The sequence below is a fragment of the Melospiza georgiana genome, chromosome 4 (assembly GCF_028018845.1).
Source record: "Melospiza georgiana isolate bMelGeo1 chromosome 4, bMelGeo1.pri, whole genome shotgun sequence".
Lineage (NCBI taxonomy): Eukaryota > Metazoa > Chordata > Aves > Passeriformes > Passerellidae > Melospiza > Melospiza georgiana.
In genome coordinates, this window is record NC_080433.1 from 2,945,391 (window position 1) to 2,967,587 (window position 22,197).

Consider the following 22,197-nt stretch of genomic DNA (forward strand, 5'->3'; position numbering starts at 1 on the left):
CTGACCCAGAGCCCAGCTCAGCAGAGCTCCCCCACCACCAGACTCCAGCTCCGGGTATTTAGAGCTTTTCCAACTGAGGAATTGCACTGCAAAATCAGACAGTGAAAGTCAAAAGTTAGGAAGTGGCAGAATTGAGGTCACCCTGGAAAAAAGGAATAATAACCTGTGATCCTGTAATTAAAATCTGGCTTGCAGTGTGTGAGTGCAGGCAGCAGATTTGGAAGTACAGAAGCTGCTTTCAGTCTGGCAGTCCCTAATTCCTGAGACCCTTAACATTATGTTAAACCCAGGCTTAGTTTGGTTTGGTTTTTCATAAATTCATGCTTTGGATGACGTTATTTTCACCTTATGGCAGATATCAAGGCTGCAACGCACATCAGTCTAATATGCAGCGAGAGTTTGGTCTGAAAAGTTTCATTTTTTAAATGTGTATGACCTGTAAACAGCAAGGTAAAATGTGGATTATTATATTCCTGCTCAGTGGTGGGATTGGGAATACAAACCACATTCCTGGATGCTTAATCCATATCCACAGATTTGAACTGAGCCTGTTTAATTTTAGAAAATTCAGATATTTCTGCTGTGCTGCAGCTGAAGGAAGCAAATGGGAGATAACAGAACACCTTGAAGAATTTGGGCACTTGTGTTTTGATTCTGAGCCCAAAAAGGTTTCCCTTCCGAGCTATTCCTGGGAGAGGAGCTCCCACACACCCTGCGGAGCTTTAATGGGATTGCTGTGGCTGTTTGTTTTATGGAAGTGCTTGGAAAAATCTCAGGTCAGCATTTTGCCTTTTAGCTTTTGTCCCACCATGGGGGACTCAGAGTTTTGGGGATATTTAATGGGCTGTTGGTCCAACCCTCTGGAGAGTGCCCATTTAAAATTCCTGATCCAGCGTGTGGCAGTGCCAGAGGAGATTTAATGGGATGAGGACTCCTGGGGAGCAGAGAACAGGAGCTGCACTGCTCCTTTTGCTCTCTCAAACCTGCAAAGTGTGCTGAGAATGGCCTAAATATCCCTTTATGGGTTCTTCCTCTGGAAATACAAAACTTTGCCAGAAAGATGGAGAAACTGGAGTTTGGAGTTGGGGTTATCACTTTATCTAGTCATTCCATAGAGAGAAGCCAAGCCCTGAAGTTTTAGCCAGCCTCAAGCTTTGTAACATTTGGATTAACCACATATAGAGATTTTTTGTGTGTGTTTCCATGGATCCTCATCTGCAAATCCCCGTGCACAAGGGTGCAGTGTCTGCTCCAAGGAGCAGGGGTGCTGAGGGGTGATCTTGGAGCTCCAGCAGCCCCCAGGTTCTCTCACAAGTGAGACTCTGAAGTCTGGGAGCGGGTGAATAATTTAACATCCGCACTTAAGTCTTTATAGCTGCTTTTAATGGGGGGTAATAGCACTGCTAATAACAAAATCCATTGAAGACACCCTGTGCAAGTCCATAACATTAACTTAATGGCAGGAGGTAATTGGCATGCAGCTGGAGCTGTCCTTTTGGATTAACCCTGTGGATTTCCAGGCAGACACCTTCCTTGGAGCAGTGGCCTTGGCAGCGGGTGTGGAGTGAATTACAGATGTGGTTTATGTTAAACGAGTGCAAACCTGGCTGGAAACGGGGGAAACAGCCACCAATCCACTTTTCTGGGTTGTGTTTGCACCTCACAGGTGAGATGAGGGGGAGTGACAGCACTGAAAACATCAACAATTAATGAGTGGTGTGAACTTCATGCATTTGTGCAGCCCAAGTGTGTGCACACAGATTTCACTGGGCTGTCACTTACTGGGGACACCTAAATTTTTAAGATTCAACTCTCAGCACTTCTAGTCAGCCATTTTCAATACATGTAGAATTATACTCTTTTCTGACCTAGAGATGGGGCAACTGAGAAGTGTTTTAAAAACTTTTATTCTATTTTTAGTCTTATGAGAAAGGTGAGACAACACACATGTTATCATTCACACCATCACAATCAGAAGCTAACTACTTCTGAATTACAATACATTATAAGTATTTATTGGTCTATCCCACAAAGGCAGATGCAAAAAACTCCTTAATCTGCAGGCATAACTGCTTGGGGGCTGGCTCCATCCCAGAGGTGAGGTACCAGCAGCCCAGAGGCACCACAAGTGCACAGCATTCTCAGGAGGAACAAAAACCATGGGCTGTGCATGGCTTCCCTACAAGGACAGCCCTGCCTAAGGTGTTCCCCAGCCCTTGGGCAGCAGAGTTTGAAGGGCTGGGGGTTTGGCCCAGGGAAGGTTGTGCTGGTGTGTGGGGAGACAGAATTCCTGCAGCTGGGATGGAGCTTTCACCCATCACACTCCCTCCTCTTACAGGTTCCTTGTGACTCCTCAGTCTGCTTGAGCAACCCCACAGCTGCCAGCAGCAGTTAATGCTCTCAGACCCATGGTGGGGCTCTTGGGAATCCTGTGCAGGGCCAGGAGTTGGGCACGATGATCCTTGTGGTTCCCTTGCAGTTCAGGATATTCCCCACGATCCCATGAGCGCGCCAGGGCGCAAGTGTGGTTTTCCACTTGTGCCCTCCCAAAGAGCACAGAGCTGACTTTCTGTCCACACTAACTGAAATAGACACGGGCAGGAGACCTTTCTCCTTTTTAATGCCTTTATTAAAAGTGATCAGCTCGGGTGGGGAAAACTAACGGGTCTGTGCTCACGCCACCGCTACTCCCAGGAGTGACTCCAAGGAGGAGGAAGAGGAACAGCTCAGCTTTGTCCACTGGTCTGTGGGCAGAGCTGGGGGTTCTCTCCTCATGAGAGGATCAGGAGATTATCTGCTTTCCTGGTTTAACATTTGAGGTCCTCTGTCTATCTGACAGGTTAGGGTGAGGGGGGAAAAGGGTCTTAGCAGATACTAGATCCTGTTCTTCACGTCTAGACATCACTTCGATTCATCCATTTCATGTGAGCTCATTTTTTGTAGGGGTTTTGGCTAGGTTTGGTGAGGGGTCTCTCCTGTTGCATGAGGTCATTTGCATGCTAACTTCGAGGTCTCCTCCTCTTCACCATCTGGGTGCCATCTTCCAGGAAGCAGCAGGGTGTCACTCAACAAAAGGGGGAATTCTTAACCATCAACGACTAGTGATTACAATAACAAACAGTTAGAACTCCACCCTGGCAGCAACTGGCCCAACCTGACAACTCTGCAACATTTTAAAATAAATTGGCAGCTTTTTCTACTAATAACACCCTGCAGCTCAGGATATTCCCCATCATCCCATGAGCCAGAGCGTGCCAGGGCGCGAGCATGGTTTTCCACTTGTGCCCTCCCAAAGAGCACAGAGCCGACTTTCTATCCCACAGTGCTGCTCCCACTGGCCAGGTCTGTCCCCACGCTGCCAGCCTGGCTGTGTGCTCACCCTGTCCCTGTCTGTTCGTGTTTCCCCAGCTGCACGAGGAAGGAGCGGTGCGAGCGCTCCAGCGAGCCGCGCAGATTCGCCTCGGAGATGAAGCAGTGCGTCCGCCTCACCGTGCACCCCAACAACATCTCCGTGTCCCAGTACAACGTTCTGGTGAGCAATGACAGCCCCTGCCCCCTCTCTTTGGGTTTCACCTGCCTGTGCAGCGTGGTAGATCCAGAGATTCAGCAGCAAGAGGTTCTCCAGATTCTGTTAACTTCCCCAGCGGCTCTGCTGGCGCAGGGAAGGATTCACCACAGGAGAAGGTTTTGGCATTGGTTATTCTCTGACATTTTGCCATTGGTTATTTTCTGTTTAGAAGTCTAGAAGTGGACTAGGAAGAGTCTTCTTTGTTGTCTATGAGGACAGGTCTGAAGGGACTCTGTGTCCTGCAAGTGTTTTGTGTTGCCATGGGAGAGGAATTAATGAATTGCTTTAGGCAAGGGACATTTTTGTGGTTAGAAATTGCATTCTAGAAGAAAGCCAAGTGAAGGATGATGTTAGTTATGTCAGTGAGCTCCAAGTTCCTATCATTTTGGGTGGAAATGTCTCCTTCTAAGCCCCCAGGAAGTCCATCCTGCTCCAGCACTAGGGAGGAGAGAGGCAGGATGCCGTGTAGAGGAACCTGAGGTTTCCAGGGCTCCTGCTGTCTCCTGTGACTTTCCACATCACAAGGTTTAGCCTTTCTGGCTTCCAGCTACTCAGGCAGCAGCCAAGGAAACCACACGGTGAGTGCTGGCAGCACAGCAAATGATCCTGATCATCCCTGGACTTGAGGCAGGAAATCTCTGCTGAAGATCTGACCAGTTTGTGGTTTCCCTCCTGACTCATGGCAGCAGCACCAGATGTGGTGAGATCCCAACATGCCCCAAGAAGGAGACAAAACCCCATTTCTCTCAGGCTACCAGTACTCTGTCTTTTTGACCATGCTAATTTGGGCTGCAATTAAGTTAATAACGCAGGCCCTAAAAGCTCCATCCCTAGACAAGCTGGTCATTAGCCCGACACCCTGAAAGGCCTAAATGGAATTTAGGCAGCTGCCAGACCCCTTCCAGCAGGTGACAGGTTTGGATTTCTCCAGGGATAATGAAATCAGCCTTTCAAAGCCTGCATGTCCAATCATTGCTGCTTTGTTTCAGCCTCTTAACTTTGCTGTGACTTTACTTTCCCCAGGCTTCAAACAAAACTGATCTGAGACATCTTAAGTTCTTTGTTCTTCTGGGAGTTCAAGGTTTCCTTTCCGTATTCTCTCAGTAGCTGTTGAATTCTTTCATGTTGGAATAAATCCTGGGGGACTGGCTGGCTCGGGGAGACTGAAAATGATAACAGAATAAGAGACCTTTTCCTCTGGGTTACTCCCAGGGTGAGTCAGCCCAGAGCTGCTGGGATCAGAAGTTGCCATCATCTGTTACCCAACATTCTGCATGGGCCTTTTGATGGAAGTCTCAGCCCAGTCCCAGCTGAACTGGTGACCCAGCTCATCCCATCACCAGAGGCAAACCAGGGGGGGAACAAACAGAGGGTTGATGGTGTCCTTGGCAAATCTCTAATCTAGAATGCTAAGATCTTGAGTTCTAGCAAAGTGTCAGTGACAGTGAGTTCTTGCCCATGGAGGCAGAGCAGGTGTTTGTGTGGTCAGCCATGTTTTAAATTTTGGGCACTAACAGAGCCTTGGAAAATCTTACCTGAGTCTGTTTCACTGCTCTGGGCTGTCTGAGAGGAGCTGCTTGCTGAGGGAAGGGTCCATGCTGTCCCAGGAGTGTGGGCTGTAGGACTTCTTGTCTGCTTGGGGTGTGCCCTGGCTCATGGAGCTTGTGGCCAAGCACTGCTCTGCCCACCAGTGTCATCTTCTGCATGGCACAGCTTCCTCCTGCATCACCCATGCCCAGAGGGAGATTTGTTAAGAGGACAGATTCCAGATTCCACTGCTAGCAGGGAGAATGAATTCAGCCTCAGTATTAAATCCATCAAAGTAACCAAACCTTTTTCCTGTTCCCCATCCAAAACAAAAAAGCACCTTTCCCACTGCCATTCCCATGGCCCCAAAATGATCCTACTCTCACAAAGGCTTAATGGCATCCAGGACTAAGGCCTGTTTGCTCAGCCTTCCTCCCTGATGGTCCTCAGTGTGGAGAAACAGCTCCAGCCTTTCCCTAAGAGAGGAAAGCACAGTGTGTGGGAGCACTGAGTGTCACCTTCTCATCTGTCCTGCTTTGTCACCTGGACTGAGCCCTGCTCTTTGTGCTGGTACAACAACACCTCAGCATGCACCTGTGTCTCCTTTCAGTGGCTGTCACCTCAGAGGGACCTCAGCCAGCTCAGGGATGAGGCAAGTGTGGAGAACATCTGCAGTTGATCCTGTGCCGAGTGGTTGGCTCCAGTGTTTGGTCACAAAACCACTAAATTTGCACCAATTACCAGGTGCTGGGGGTCCCCTGGGGTGCCCTCTGTGTTCAGGCATGGCCTGGTGAGTTGAGCAGGACCCTCAGTGATGGAGAGCCGTGGGACAGGACCTTTGTTTGGGAAGCTGGCAGCATGACTTTGCTCTTCCAAAGCATGGACATGGTGCAAACCAGCCCCGAGATTCATTTTCCCATGAGCAATGCCAGAGGATGCTGTGAACTCCAAAAACAAGGGCAAATCCTCCTTCATGGCTGTTTTTCCCATATGGAACCCCAGGATAGCACGAGGAGCCAACTGGTGGGATGAGCAGGAGAGGTTTCTGTGCCTGTAGAGACAGGGGAGTTTTTTGTGGTGGACTGAAGGCTGTTGTGACCGTGTTCACAGGGGTCTTAGGTTGAGGGACGAGACAAGGATCTGACTCCATGTTTCAGAAGGCTGATTTATTATTTTATGATATATATTATATTAAAACTATACTAAAAGAATAGAAGAAAGGATTTCATCAGAAGGCTGGCTAAGAATAGAATAGAAAAGAATGATAACAAAGGTTTGTGGCTCGGACAGAGAGTCTGAGCTGGCTGACTGTGATTGGCCATTAATTAGAAACAACCAACATGGACCAATCCCAGATGCACCAGTTGCATTCCACAGCAGCAGATAATCAATGTTTACATTTTGTTCCTGAGGCCTGTCAGCTTCTCAGGAGGAAAAATCCTAAGGAAAGGATTTTCCATAAAAGATGTCTGTGACAGGCTGTAACTAGACTCTCCTCACACAGGAAACTTGGGGACAGAGTGCTCCCCCCTGCTGGTGCTGGCAGAGCAGCCCGTAGAGAGTTAGACTGGAGCGCTCCAGTTTCTCTGGAGTCTGCAGAGTGCCTCTTGTGAGTAGCAGTCACCTTCCTCAGAAACCCTGGGGGCCACCACAGCCCTGGGACCCACGGCTGGCTCCAAAGACTCCCTGCCTAACCTGACACCTGCATGACAGCGAGCACTCCCTGCCCTGCACCTCCCAGCCAGCAGTGGGACACTGCAGTGCAGGTGTCCCTGCACAGCCACCTGCCACCTGTGCCAGCACCAGCATCTCGTGCCCTCCCCTCCTCACTCGTCCCTCTCCCCAGTCGCTGCTTTCTGCTGAAGGAGGATGCTCTCTCTAGCAAGAGGCTCTTTGTGCGACCTCTCCAGTGTAATTCTCTCCTGCTGGCCCAGCTCTGGTGTTTGGCTGAGTGTTCTTTCTTCTCTCTTTTTCTGCTTCTCCTTCTCTCCCTCCGTCTTTGCCTGCAGCTGGTCCTGGAGACCTACAACGTCCCCGAGCTGTCTGCAGGAGTCAACTGCACCTTCGAGGACCTCTCGGAGATGGATGGGCTGGTGGTGGGCAGCCAGATCCAGTGCATCTCTCCAGCTGCCAAGGAGGTGCCCCAGATCATCACAGAGAATGGTGAGTACCCCACAGCTCCTCCACCTGCACCTCTCCCTCCCATCCTCACCCCACACCCTGCATCTGTCCTTGATGCCCTGTGAATCTGCCCTAGAGCAGAGGCTGGGCAGAGTTCCAGAATGAAGCAGGGATTTATTCACAGCATCTCCTCCATGGCTGCACCTTGGGCAGCACCAGAGCCCAGCCAGGGCTGCACCCAAGATGAACCAAAACGGCCCCAAAATGCACGAGCGCTGCCGGGGTCTCTCCCTGGGATCAGCTCTGCTCCATTTGCACCTTGCAGTTCATTGTCCCATTGCAGCTTTAGCCCAGGCAGTCCCACCCTGCTTGTTTTTCTCTCTCCAGCCCACGGGGTTTGTGCTCCTGGGCTGAGATTTGGGGCATTTGTCCTTGGTGCCCAGCTGGAGCAGGAATTGTTTTGTCTCCCTGCTCTGTGCACAGAGCTCACTAATACGAAGCTCAGACCCACACACTACAGTAGTACAGAGTGTGAAAAATATAAAAGCTAAAACGTGAGGCATCATCCTGCATCCTCACAAAGCAGGATTTGGCTCCTGAGAGCCTGAAGAGAGGGTAAGAAAAGCTCTGGGAGCAGGAGGGACTCTGGAGCTGCACATCATGGCACGAGTTGTGTGGATGTGAATGTTTCAGAAGCGCCAGCCTTTAGCTGCAGCCCCAGCACCTGCCCTGAGGTGCTCCTCTGTGTGACACGAGGTGTTTGCAGGCTGCCACCGAGTGGCAATTGCACGAATCCAGCAGAGACACGACATGGATGTGAGATACTCCCTCTCCTTTTGGCCAGGCTGGAGTTACACACCAGGGGTACAGGCTTACAGGCTCCCAACACATCCCATCCCATATAACAGACAGAAATTCCTGCAGAGCTGGACAATCCTGCCTGTACTGCCTGTAATTTCACCCTGCTCCTCCCAGATTTAGGTCTGTGTGATCAGCTCCTTGTCTCCATTCCCGGCCTTACTGCCTTCAGTTGTTCCAGGTTTGCTTCTGGCTCCTTCTCCCACACTGGTCCAGCACAGATAAATACCTTGTCTCCAAGGGTGCTTCCCCTATCCACAACTTGCTCCACTTTTTCTTTCCCTTTTTGAACAAACTTTCTAGGTAATTTCAAGAATTCCTGTGACTCTTTACAGGGACTTATTACAAAGACCTTTACCCTGCTATCACCCCCATGAGACACAGAGAGGATGATGCCAATTTTTGTCCTTGGCTTCCTGTGAAAATTTGCTGTAAAATTTCCCTCTGGGGATCCTCAGACCGCAGAAAATGAGGTGACATGGACTGTCACTGTCACCTGTGCTCTCCCTGAGCTGCACACAGCTGCTGTGCTCTGCCCTGCAGCCCCAAAACAAGCTCCCAGGAGGCTGTCACCACTTTCAAGTCCCACTGAGTTATCAGTCATGTTTGCTTACCAAGACAGGCACCAGAAATTCTTTCCTTGCATCTGTCCCAGGCCAGGCTATCATCGACCACCAAACAAAAACAGCAGTGAAAGGTGGAGACAGGAAAAGAGGGAGAGATTTATCTGCTTTCAGGGCACCTGCAGCTTGTCTCAGTTTCAGAAGTGCTGCTCTGCACCTCTGCAAAAACCAAGTTCTCCCTGCAGTGCCAGAGGCTGGATTTGAACCAAAGGATGTGCAACTATCACACCTGAGGCCATCCAATCCTCATATCGTGGTTTAAAATCTGCAAGATGGTGGCAAAGTCGTTAAATATGGCAGAGCAGATGTGCAGCAAGGCCAAGCAAGATGTGTCCGGTGGAGTGTGTGGGGTGTGTGTGCCCCAAGGTGGGTGAGAGAGCACCAGGTGCTCATTGTGACCCCTTGTCAAGTTCACTCTGGCCTCGATGATTAATGAATCTTCCAGGTGAGGAGGAAAATTATACAATTATAGACTGGTTTGGGTTGGAAGGGCCTGAAAGATAATCTCATTCCAACCCCCAGCCATGGGCAGGGACACCTTCCACCATCCCAGGGTGCTCCAAGCCCTGTCCAGCCTGGCCTTGGACACTTCCAGGGATCCAGAGGCAGCCACAGCTTCTCTGAGCACCCTGTGCCAGGGTCCTCCCACCCTCACAGGGAAGGATTTCTTTTTAATATCCCATCTAAATCTGCCCTCTTTCAGTTTAAGGCCATTCCCCCTTGTCTTATCACTCTGTGCCCTTTTATAAATAACAAGGAAAGGGCCACCCAGGTAAATCTTGAATTAAACCTGGGTCACTTCCACTGCACCCATTGATTGCCCTGTCTGAACTGTGGGGAGAAGCAGCAGCTGACTGCCCAGCTTGGGAGCAGTGGGAAAAGGGATGGGGAAATGGTATGGAGGAGCTGAGGTGAGAAGGGAAAGCTGCAGAAATGGGTGGATCCCCCTGGAAGTGCAATGGATTTCACATCTCTCACACTGAGATGGGTTCTTTGTAGCCACAGGCTGAGGGGAATGGAGCTTGGGGTGAGTGGGGCGAGTGAACATTTAAGGAATGTCCACATGCTCTTTTTCTCTGGGAACATTGAGTGAACCAGCAGTACAGACCAACTTAAGGACAAAATTTTATTTTAATAGCCTCCAAATTCCAGACATCTGCACTCATTCATTGAGCTTGGTTTTCCTACTTGATGAATTCAGTCACCACAGTTTGAAATCAGATCTGCTGTCACCCTCCAGTCCAGACCCTGCTACCAGGCACAATAATTTCCAGTGGCAAAGACACACCATACCTGTGGGAGAACTGGGCTCTAGAAGGAGTTTATAACACTTTTTACCTCTATTTTACATCTGTACTGAGGACAGCCCAGCCAAGGTGCTGTGGGACAGCTCCAGGCTCAGGTTGGTTTCCTGGCCAGCAGGGTTAACAGAGCAGTCATACCCTGATGTGTGATGGTGTTCACAGGGGTCTCAGGTTGAGGGAAAAGTTGAGGATCTGACTCCATGTTTCAGAAGGCTGGTTTATTATTTTATGATATATATTATATTAAAACTATACTAAAAGAATAGAAGAAAGGATTTCATCAGAAGGCTGGCTAAGAATAGAATGACAACAAAAGCTTGTGGTTCAGACAGAGAGCCCAAGCCAGCTGAGTGTGATTGGCCATTAATTAGAAACAACCAACACGGGCCAATCCCAGATGCACCTGTTGCATTCCACAGCAGCAGATAATCATTGTTTACATTTTGTTCCTGAGGCCTCTGAACTTCTCAGAAGGAAAAATCCTAAGGAAAGGATTTTTCATAAAAGATGTCTGTGACACTGATGTGCCTATTTTTCCCCCAGGTGACCATCACATTGTCCAGCTGCAGCTCAAGTCCAAGGAAACGGGGATGACCTTTGCCAGCACCAGCTTTGTCTTCTACAACTGCAGCGTCCACAACTCGTATGTTCAGTTCCTTTGGTACCTGTTTCTTGTGGGCACGTGTCCCTCAGGAGGATGTTAAAGTGTGGAGGTGACCAGGGGCTGGGGTCACTTGTGTGGTGCCCACAATGGTGTGTCCCTCCTGAGACGACTCAGAGTGTGGGGACCATTTAATCTGCAGGCAGAGCATCAAATTAGGAGCAATTTGCCACAGAATTGAGTCAAAACTGAATTGTGCTGTCAGCACATGTGACGCCAGCCGGGGTCTCTGTACAAATCATGAACAAGATGGGGCTGCTGTGGAACATGCCTTGAGCTGTTTTATTTTTCAGCATCAGCCTCATTCCATGGTTATGACAATGGGAAGATGCCAGCAGCTCACACCCCAGGCAGCAGACACAGAACTCAATGTCACAGCTCACTTTAACAGTTTTGTGACCAATCCCACAAAGCAAAAGCACATTGACAGCAGTTCCATCCAACCACTGTAAGCACAGGTGCCTTTGGTTAAACAATGCTGGCTTATTTCAAATCCAATCCCTGCTTGTAAGCCTTAAAGCACAACACACAGAGCTCCATTATTAAGCTTCTAACTCCCTAATATCTTGCTAGATAAACTTTTCTGCAGCTTAGGGAGTTATTCTAGACAAGTGTTAATGCACAGACCATTGTTCTATTTGTCCTTGCTTCTCTACTTTTTAAATAATTTTTCTGCTGACCAATCTCATGGCTGCTGCTTAGCTCTAATCACAGTTCTGCTGCCTCTGAGGCCTGCATCTTGCAGGTTCCGAAAACCTTTTAATTTTGTGGATTCCCACACACATGGTCCCCTTATTTTGGCTCCTCATATGCACCTCCAGCCCTCATCCATGCTGCCAGTCCCACCAGTAGCCCACCCCAGATGGTTAACATAGACTTAAACCTCCCAACCTGGAAAAATAAAGCTTGTGGTTCCTGCAGGACATGCACTGAGCCCAGCTCATCCCTAAAGACCACGTTCCCATGCTGTGAGCACCTTCCCTGACTCACACCCCGTTTTTCTCAGATTTTGCTGCCACCCAGGATCTGCCCCAGTGGAGCAGACCCCCAAATACCTGCAGAAGATGTCCTTGCAGCAGGCTGCTCCAGCCCTGAGCAAGGCTGAGTGGCTCTGTCCCCACCACTGAGCCGTCACAAGTGCCAAAAGCAGATAATTACTGCGGCTCAGCAATTCACAAGGAAAGGCAAATCTTATTTCCATGTTCCTGCTGCTTTGACAAACAGTGTCAGAAAGCAAGTGTTGGGGAAGGCGGGGGGAGAGAGCAGCAGAGATGGTGCTGTTAAATATTTATGGCGTGTTTTGGTTTCTTACTTGACAAACTATAATACGCTATCCATTTTTAATTCGATATATCAGAGCAAGCACTTGTTACCAATTTGAAGAATAAGTTGCTGTACCAGAGCTGAGAGTGGATTGGGGTTGAGAAAGATTTCACAGAGACAGGAGAGAGGGGGTGTGTCTGCCTGTTGGGCTCACACTGGAGCTCTGGAGGTTTTTCTCCCCTGCCCATTAAAAACCCAGTGGGGTAGAAGGACCAGGAAAATTCACTTCCCTGTAGTCTCCTCAAGGTACTGCAGCTGCATAGAATCAGAAAATTTTAAAGGTTGGAAAAGCCCTCTAGAATTGTTAAGGTTGGAAAAGCCCTCTAAGGTTAGGCCCTCTAAAAGCCCAAGCTAAAATGGTTAAGGTTGAAAAAGCCTTCATAGAATCATAAAATTGTTAAGGTTGGAAAAGCCCTCATAGAATCTCAAAATTGTTAAGGTTGGAAAAGCCCTCTAAGACCCCTAAACTGTTAATGTTGGAAAAGCCCTCATAGAATCACAAAATTGTTAAGGTTGGAAAAGCCCTCTAAGATCACCAAGCCCAAGTCAACCAGCACCACCACCATGGTCACCATTGAACCTTGTCCCCGAGTGCTTTTTGACACTTCCAGGGATGGTGACTCCACCACTGTCCTGGACAGCCTGTCCCAGTGCTCTACAACACTTTCCATGAAAAAAAAATTCCTCATATCCCACCTAAACCTCCCCTGGCACAGCCTGAGGCAGTTTCCTCTCATTTTGGCACTTGTTACCTGACACAAGAGCCTGGCTGTCGGCTCCTGTCAGGAGTTGTGCAGCGCCACAAGGTCCCTCCTGAGCCTCCTTTTTTCCAGGCTGAGGCCCTGCCCAGCTCCCTCAGCCCCTCCTGGTTCTCCAGACCCATTTCCAGCTCCATTCCCTTCCCTGGACACTCTCCAGCCCCTCCAGGTGTTTGTCATGAAGGTCTCCAGAGTGTGAATGACCAGGACTGTGCAGAGAGAAGGGTTTGGTTGCTGCTGAGCAGACATCACATTAAATTGAAAGGGAAGTGTGATGTAGGTCCTGTCGGTGCTGTAACACAGCCAGGGGAGGTGTTTGCAGCCCTGACTCTGTGCACAGGAGAGCAAAACCTTGTAAGATGAAGGGAATGGCTCTTTCCTGCACCCAGAGGAGGTGATGCCCTAAATATGCCCTCTGCTTCCCAGGTACCTGCTCCAGTAGTCTTTACTTCTCCTCTGAGATGAAAAATATGAGTTAATTTATTGGCAGGAACCTCATCACCCTGAGCAGAACTCACACCAATAAACCTGTGTGACCCAGGGGGAGAAAATTCTCTGCTTCATCTTTGGTTTTCTGGCTTTGGTACATCCCAGTTTGTCTCTGGCCTCTGTGTCATGTGTGGGAGAATTAACCAGACTGGATTGTTGGTGCCCAGAGCAGCCAAAATATAATAAATATTTATTATTCTTCTAGTTGCAGTGATATGAATGCAATCTAAATTATTTAATCCTATCAGACATTTGAGATGCCAGTGACAACCAGCTCAGGCCAGAGAAAATCCAGCTCTTTGGGTCAGTGCAAAGCCTGTGTCTTTCTGCAAAAACAATTCTCCAGGCTGTGGAGAACATTTCCCATTTTCCTCTGGGAAAAGCTGTGAGTGGTGCCTTGGACTACCTAGAACAGAGGCTGGACAGAGCTAGAGAATAAAGTGGGGATTTATTAAAGGCATTCAACAGATACACCCTGGGCAGTGCAAGAACCTGGCAGAGGCTACACCAAATATGGACCCAGGATTCCCGACAGTCACGAGTTTTTTTGGCAGATAAAAGTTTGGTCCATTTGCATATCAGAGGTTAATTGTCCAGTTACAGCTTCAGGTGATGAAGTCACATTCCCCCAGTTTGCTCCTCCCAGTTCACTTTTGTTTGTGCTTTTCAGGCCTGAGGCTCTGAGGTGTCCTTGGTTCTCAGGGCAGAGGGATTGTTCTGTGTGCCCAAGCTGAGAACAGAGCTCACAAACACTGCAGGGAGTTCAGAGCTACACACTGACAGAGCAGGACAGGAACTGGAAAATGTAAAAAACTAAAATTTAAGGACCCAGCTGGCCGAGTGATTGCTCTCTGTGTCTGTTGCAGGTGCCTGTCGTGCGTGGAGAGCCCCTACCGCTGCCACTGGTGCAAGTACCGGCACGTGTGCACCCACGACCCCAGCTCCTGCTCCTTCCAGGAGGGACGAGTCAAGATGCCTGAGGTAGGCACAACACACATCTGAGATGCTCAGGGCTGGTGTCACCTTCACAGAATTCACAGAATCTCTGGACTGGGAGAGACCTGCAAGGCCCTGGAGCCCAGCCCAGCCCCTGGCACCCAGTGCCACCTCCAGGCTGGTTAAACACACCCAGGGATGGTGACTGCACCCCCTCCCCGGGCAGCCATTGCAGAACTTTCTCCCCCTTGCTGGAAAAGCTTTTTGCTGCTCTCCAAGCTGGATTTCCCTTGGCCCAGCTCAGGCTGTGTGCTCTGGGTGTGCCAGTGCTGCTGGGGACAGAGCCCAGGGGCAGCTGGGCACAGGCACCTTTCAGGAGCTGTGACAGTGCTGGGGGCACCCTGAGTCTCCTTTCCTGCAGGCTGAGCACCCCCAGCTCCCTCAGGGCTCCCTCAGGGGTTGTGTCCCAGCCCCTCTCCAGCCCCGCTGCCCCTCTGGCCCTGCTCAGTGTCCCAAGGTCCTGCCCAGGCTGAGGGGGCACAGCTGGCACAGCCCTGGAGCTGAGCCCTGCCCGTGCCAGGGCACAGTGACCTCCCTGCTGCTGTACCCTCCATTGTGGCACAGCCAGGTGGCACTGGGCCCTTGGCCACCAGGGCACAGTGACCTCCCTGCTCCTGCTGACCTTGTTAGACCACAAAGCCTTCTCCACCTCCAGTCCCACCCTTTCCCTCCTCTGCTCACTCTCCCCTCTGCTCTGCCAAACCCCAGGGACCTGATCCCTCCCTCCCTCCAGCACACCACAGGCAGTGTAATGTGGGAAATTAATTTGTAGAGAATTCTCAAAGCCTGACAGAGAGCTCACATCTGTATGCAAACTTTGAGATGAGAAATGCTGATTTAGGAGTGCCCTGGAACGGGACAGACATGGCTGAGAGAGAAATGGAACTGGGAACAAGTTCCAAAGGGTGGCCTTGCAAATAAGAGTGGATTCTTTGGAGAAACAGAACTGTGAAAGATGCATTGCAGTGGGACCCACCAGGGGTAATTTTAGATGATTGGCTTTAAGGCATTTACAGCATGGTGTGGCTAAAGCTGATAGGCCAAGAAACACTTATAATATCTTGTAATTAAGAAATAGCTGGCTTCTGATTGTGATGGTGTGAATTAAAACATCTGTATTGTATCACCCTTCACATGAGACTGAAAATGGAATAAAAGTTTTTAACATGCCTCTCAGCTGCCCCATATCTGGGTCAGAAAAGGGCATAATCCAACAGTGTGTGACCTTGGAAACTCATCACAAACTCCTGGCCCCAAAGCTCAGGGAGGGATGGAAAACACTGGTGTGCATTTCCTCCAAGAGAGAAGGAGGTTACCAACCCCAGGGGAGAATTTAGGGCTTTGGCCATGGGTTCAGTAGATCCCAGCTGTGTTTGGAACACCTCTGTGGCTTTGTGGGTTTGGTGCCTAATGGCAGATGCATCCAGCTGCCCCCCAGATTGCCACTGACAGAGCTGAACTGGAGCTTGGGTCTTAAGACAGAGCTGCAAATGCTGCCTGGCTGGTGTTGTAAGCAAGGAGCCCTTGCAGGCAAGGAGAATACAAATAGGAAACCACTTAATTCCTTCCTGGTGCCACATGTAGTGTCTGTGACATTGCCATTCCCTCCCACCCCTTCTGTAAATGCTGGTGGAGCTGTCACATTTGTGCTGGTTGAGATGTCCTGCATCAGATGTCCTGACCTGCTCTGGCACTGGGAAAAGCCATAAATACTCATGAGTTCTCCATCTGCCAGGATTCAGGATTTTCTGTAGAGCTACTGGAAAATGTGCTGAGGAGCTGGAGAGTTTGATACCCTGAGCTTGGTGGTGGAGGGGTGAGGAAAGGCAGACCTTTATTATTCCAGAATTTGAGTTATTCCAAAGCCTTGTCATACTTTGGCCAGTCCTCCTGGCCACAGGTTTCTGTCCCATCCACTCCAGGCACTGTGGGAACCTCATTTTCTCACTCAATGGGATCTTCTGGGACATTTTGTCTTAGTTTTCCACTGTGCCATGTCACCACCACCACCACCCCTGCTCTCCTCTGGTGTGCTTCAAGCCCAGGACTCACCTTCCCAGCTCTCCTCCCCTCCAATCCCCTGCCCAAAGTGAGATGCCCACAAACCTCAGTGGATCTCCTGATCCACCAGAAAAGAGGAGATCATGAGAGTTATCCCAGTTTCTTAGGGAAGGGACAGGGGGTGGCACAGCCACTGCTCTTTGCTTTGTTCTCCCCAAGGTGTTGCTCTGCAGAGCTGGGGAGAGGCAGGAATTCATCAAACTCTGCATGGTTTTAGCTTCATCACTTCTCTTCTGTCTAGTTCTGTTTCTGAAAGATGTCCTCTTCAGGAGGAAGCTCCATTCTGGGGGGGCTTTGTCAGCAGAGTTTGCTGTTCCTCTCTTCTACCCCCTTCAACAGAGAATTCCCTGCTAAGCTTTGTGTACTCCCTTTATGATCTTGTAAAAGTAAGATTTTCATGGCAGCAGGAAGAGGCACAGACCTGACCTGGGAAAGCCACAACTGATCTACAAGGCAATGACAGCATCGTGGATGTCACACTGCTAATGGGGGCTGCAGCGTTTTTTTTGCCTTCTCTGGGCACAAATGGGATCTCATTCCTCTGGGATCCAACATTTGGAATTATCTGCTAAGCTCAGGAGCTGGTTTTGCTGTCTGCTCCACAGAGGAAGGAATGGAATGATAAAATCTCCAAGAATAAAGGGCTTGCAACTCCCAGAACTTTCAGAGCTTGCTTTGTGCCTGGCAGTGCGAGAAATGCCCTGCAGCTCCAGGCTCCTTCTCGTTCCCTCTGAGTGTTTGTGCCTCTCAAGGGCTGGGGAAGGATGGCATCACAAGTGCCCTCTGACAAACAGATTTGCAATCACTCTATGGCCAGAAAGGTTTGTTTTTTTTTTTTTTTTTTTTATTTTTCTTCTTTTTTGTCAAATGGCACTTTGAAGGAATGTCTATCTCCCACGCTTCTCCTCAAAGACATCTTGTCACTGACTCACTGCTCTCACCAAAACTTCCACTGCCTGTTTTTCACTGTCACCTGCAATTCTATCATTTTCTGTCCTGTGCACTTTAGTGGATTCTCTGAGCAATATAAACCATTCAGTTCCCTGAAGAATCCCAGCCTGGCTCCTCACTGCCAATCCAAACTGTGACAGTGTTTGCAGGGGTCCCAGGATGAGGGAAGAGATGAGGATCTCACTCCATGTTTCAGAAGGCTGATATATTATTTTATGATATAAATTACAGTAAAACTATACTAAAAGAACAGAAGAAAGGATTTCATCAGAAGGCTGGCTAAGAATAGAATAACAAGGAATGACAACAAAGGCTTGTGTCTCAAACAGAGAGTCCAAGCCAGCTGGGCTGTGATTGTCCTTTAATTAGAAACAACCACATGAGACCAATCACAGATGCACCTGTTGCATTCCACAGCAGCAGATAATCAATGTTTACATTTTGTTCCTGAGGCCTCCCAGCTTCTTAGGAGGAAAAATCCTAAGGAAAGGATTTCTCATAAAAGATATCTGCGACACCCAGACCTTCCCTGGTTCCTGGTGGTGCAACGTGACTCACTTGGTTGGCAAGACCCAGGTCTGTCCCCATCTTCAGCAGAGCTCAAAGTCACCCTCACTATAATAGTGGCTCTATTTTCTCTGGCCTCTCACATCCATTCTCCTTTCAATCCTTTCCTCTGCCAGCATTTGGAGCCCTGGAGGATGAGGAGAGGGAAGGCTTTGCCCCCAGCCAGGCATGAGTACCTGCTAAGTAAATCTTACTGGGAAGCATGGAGTGGTTGGACCATCCCATTTGCTGTCTCTCCATGAGTTTGCTGAGCAGATTAACTCAGGCATCCTCCCAAAACAAATATTGGTGTTACTCTGTCACACGGACCTGTGCCATGGACTCCTTCCCTCTGGAGCCATCAGTGCTGGCACACCAAGCCTTCCCCCTCCCCATCACTGTGGCCTTCACCTTCTCTTGCTATGCCCACCCTCAGGTGATTTTTTTTTTTTCCTCTATTTGCCCATACAATATCTTGCCATCCTGTGGGAAGAGGCTTCCCACTCTCCAGATGGTCTGGGCTGCAAATGGGCTCATTTGGGCTGGCATCCCTCAGCCAGTCTGAGGTGCTCTCAAAGGAAGGTTGTGCCTTTGTGTCCTCACAACTCCATCATTTCCTTAGGATGCCTCACAAATTTCTGGGCTCAGCCTTTCATCTAGGCCTTATTTGTGTTCTCTGAGAGTATCTTGGGGTTTTTGCTTGTAGTGTGAGATGCTGGTTAGTGCAGGATGCTGGATGGATGTGAGACTGACCCAGAGGGACAGCAGAAAGGCTTTGGCTATGACCCACATTGTCCAGAAAATGCTGTAACCTGCCATCCAAGGGCAGCCTTTGAATTGCCTTGTGGATAGGCTGGGAATGGCAAAACAACCAGAGATGGAGAAAGGACAGGAAATGTCTGTTCCCTCACCCTCAGCTCTGAGATCTGACTTTCTTACCTGTCAGGTGAATCAGCTCTGTCTGTAACAGATGTGGATCTTTGGGAAAGCCCAGGTTTGCTCCAGTGAAAAGCTCCAGCTTAGTCATAAAGCAGGAGTATTTATGATTATGGCACTGATCTTAATCACAGAGGGTTCATGATGTCCCCAGATGATTTGTAGAAGAAATACTTCACCTTGGCGTGTAATTTCCCTTTACAGCATGGTTTTTAAAGCCGGGCCCACTCACTTGAAATATACTGAGTGACTTCTTGCTTTAGAAAGGGGAGCTGATATTATTGTTACTGAGGCAGGAAGGGAAAGCATGAGGGAAAAAGGACATTTTAATACTGGAGTGGGTTGTTGCTGCTGCTGTTGTTGTTTTTCCCAAAGAGCTGATGGCAAAAGTAGAGAGAATTAGTCTCAGAGATAGAAGGGAGTGGACTTCTGGGGGTTTTTCTTTGTCATCCTGTCTCTGCTTTTGACATCTGCTGCTGACCAGAGCTGAAGTCAGAGTGCAGGCTCAGAGTCTAAGCACAAACCATTGCATTGCAGATTCCTGTTCTGAAATCAACCCTCACCTGACACAATCCCCAGGCAAGAGAGGTCAGCCACTTCCTCTGTAAATGGGCAAGACAGTCAACAAGAACTGGGGGGAAACTGAGGCAAGAGGGGTAAAACAATGGATTTGAGGGTCTCCAGTGTGACAGGGGCTGTAGAAACAACACCTGTGGTTTCAATTAGATATCAGATAAAAGATATCAATTACCCAATGCTGATTACATCATCTGTCTTGTCCCCATTCAGATCTGCTCTGATCCAGGGAGGAGTTTTCATATCAATGTTTCTGTAAAAGGATGGGATGCTGGGAGGGCCTGCTTGAGTTGATGGGATAAAGGAATAAACCTTTTATTTGTGCTTTTTTCTCTGAGATGAACATTATCTTGTTCCAGGCCTCGCAAGGATTTTAGCTTTGTGTAGGGAAAAAAAGGAGGGGAAAAATGGCACAAGCCAAAAGCAAGCCTAGATAACAAATCTGTTATTCACCAGGTTTAACAGATACATAATAATTTAATTACCTTGAAGGAGGTTTTCATCTCTTCCTGCTCAGCCGACATGCGTGTGCATGTGTTTTTCTTTCTCCCACAAACAAGCCTTTCATTAAAAGGATTTTCATCTGCTGCCTAAAAAGGGGAGAGAAGAAAAGATCTCTCACTGAGGTGTTTTATGTGGAGTTGTACGTGCTAATGACAGCAAAGCCCACATAAAAGGAACAACTGCTTCAAATATTCATTTGTCAGGAGTGCTGGGGAGCCCTGTGAGCTGCGTGCTGGTGAGCAGCTGCTGAGGAGCAGAGCATGGCTTTGCTCCTGCCTTGGGCCAAACCAGGAGCTGCCCTGGTGGCCTCCATCACCCCTGCACTGATTTGGCTCTGCCTGGCTGCTGGTCCTTCTTGGGAAGGTGTTTGTTGGGAAATGGAGTGGAAGGAAGGGGGGGAAAAGAAGGAGGGTGATGATGCCTGAACTGACAGGCATCCAAGAGGCATTTGGATAATGTCATTAGTAACAGGCTCTAAATTTTTGTTAGTCCTGAAGTGGTCAGGAAGCAGGGCAGGATGGTGATTGTAGGTCCCTTTGAAACAAAAATACAATATTTTATTCTACTCCATTAGGGAAAATTATTCTGTTCCATTCTGTTCCATTCCTATCCCATCCCAATTTATTTGTTTAATATCCATGTCTCCTTATCATGGACTTTGTAATAAACTCAGCAGTGCCTTCCCCATCCTGCTGCTCCCTCTCAGACTCAGAGGGGACTTTGCCCCAAGGCCTCCAAAACCCAGACGTGTTTCCAGGCCCTCCAAATGTTTAGTTTTGTCCTCTTTTTGAGGTGCAGAAGGAAGTCACGGCACCCACCTGCTCCCAAAATGCACCCCAGTGAACGGGGTGGCTGCACTGGGGAGGGGACAGAGGACCTGCTGGGCCACTGGGGAGGAGCGTGGCCAACTCCTTGCTCCCTTGTATCAAAAACCCTTCTGGTGATGCATCTTCAGCTGTTGCTGTGGCAACTGCTCAGTTTCCATCCCTCTCCTCTTTCCAGCTTCACTTAACCCATCTAGAGAGGCGACTGCTGGAAGCCTCAGTATGGGGAGAGGAGAAAACCCATCCCTGTTCAAATGAATGCACCTCTCCTCTCTCAGGGGCTGCAATGACAGCTCCAGCCAGGCCAATCCCAGAGCTCCAAACCCTCTCCTGGCTTGTCAATTATCCCTTCACTTCTCCTGGCACCTGCCTGTCATTGAGGGGAGGGTGTGAGGGGGAGTTTCTATGGCAACTGCAGGCAGCTTGCTGGGCAAGGCAGGGGTGATGCCTTGAGAATCTGAGCTAGGACAGAGGCTGGGCAGAGTTCCAGAATAAAGCAGGGATTCATTCACAGCATCCCCTCCATGGCTGCACCTTGGGCAGCACCAGAGCCCAGCCAGGGCTGCACCCAAGATGAACCAAAACGGCCCCAAAATGCACGAGCGCTGCCGGGGTCTGTCCCTGGGATCAGCTCTGCTCCATTTGCACCTTGCAGTTCATTGTCCCATTGCAGCTTTAGCCCAGGCAGTCCCACCCTGCTTGTTTTTCTCTCTCCAGCCCACGGGATTTGTGCTCCTGGGCTGAGATTTGGCTCATGTGTCCTTGGTGCCCAGCTGGAGCAGGAATTGTTTTGTCTCCCTGCTCTGTGCACAGAGCTCACCATCCCATAATGTGAAGCTCATACCCACACACTAAAGCAGCACAGAATGTGAAAAATAATATGAAAGACATATAAAATATGCCTTTTTTATACCTTGTATATGCCTCAGGTATATTATTTTATACCTGAGGCATCAGGGGCACTGGCAGCCACCCCATGCAGCTAGGATCTGCACACATTTCACGGTACCTGCAGCACAGGGGGTTGGTGTTTAGCATCTGTTTCGCTCCTAGAAGGGTTTCCAGGCACGTGTGATGGAGTTTGGTCTGCTCTGCATCATGCCCAGGGAAGGCAGGGGTAATCCAGGAGGAGGCTGCAGCTGGTGGTTTGGATCCAGCTGTGCCTTGGGACTCCTGGTGCTTTGGCATTTCAGGCTGTGGCATTTCAGCCCCCATCTATCATTACAGCACTTTCCCAGAAAAGGAGATGTGTCCTGTAGTGGGTACATCCTCTTCAGAGGGGATGCTTCAGATAATGATGAGAGGAAATTAAACACAGAAAATGGAGGCTGGGCAAAAAGCTGCCCTTTTTTCAGGGAGCCTTGTTAGAGCATGAAAATGCTGCTCAGAGCCACAGGTTTGATTTCAGCAGATGAGAGTTGTATTTCTGACTCTGAGTTGGCTTGGACACGTTCACCTTTCCGTGCCCCTGATTCCCTCACACCTTCTGATTTGGGTAAGCACTTCCAGTTAATGGGTGCTTGTACCATCCTTAGTTCCTGGAGCTGTGATCTCACAGTGGGGGCTGCTCG

The 22,197-nt window shown here is 49.2% G+C and overlaps 1 protein-coding gene across 1 annotated transcript in view; it reads left to right on the forward strand.

The window, feature by feature from the left end:
• PLXNA4 (plexin A4) overlaps positions 1–22,197 on the forward strand; it is a 510,488-nt gene that overhangs the window by 379,311 nt on the left and 108,980 nt on the right. Inside the window, exons 6-9 of the mRNA XM_058021923.1 lie at positions 3,409–3,532; positions 7,105–7,258; positions 10,545–10,644; positions 14,099–14,213. Of these exons, the coding sequence (XP_057877906.1) occupies positions 3,409–3,532; positions 7,105–7,258; positions 10,545–10,644; positions 14,099–14,213 (493 nt within the window). The remainder of the gene's footprint in view (positions 1–3,408; positions 3,533–7,104; positions 7,259–10,544; positions 10,645–14,098; positions 14,214–22,197) is intronic.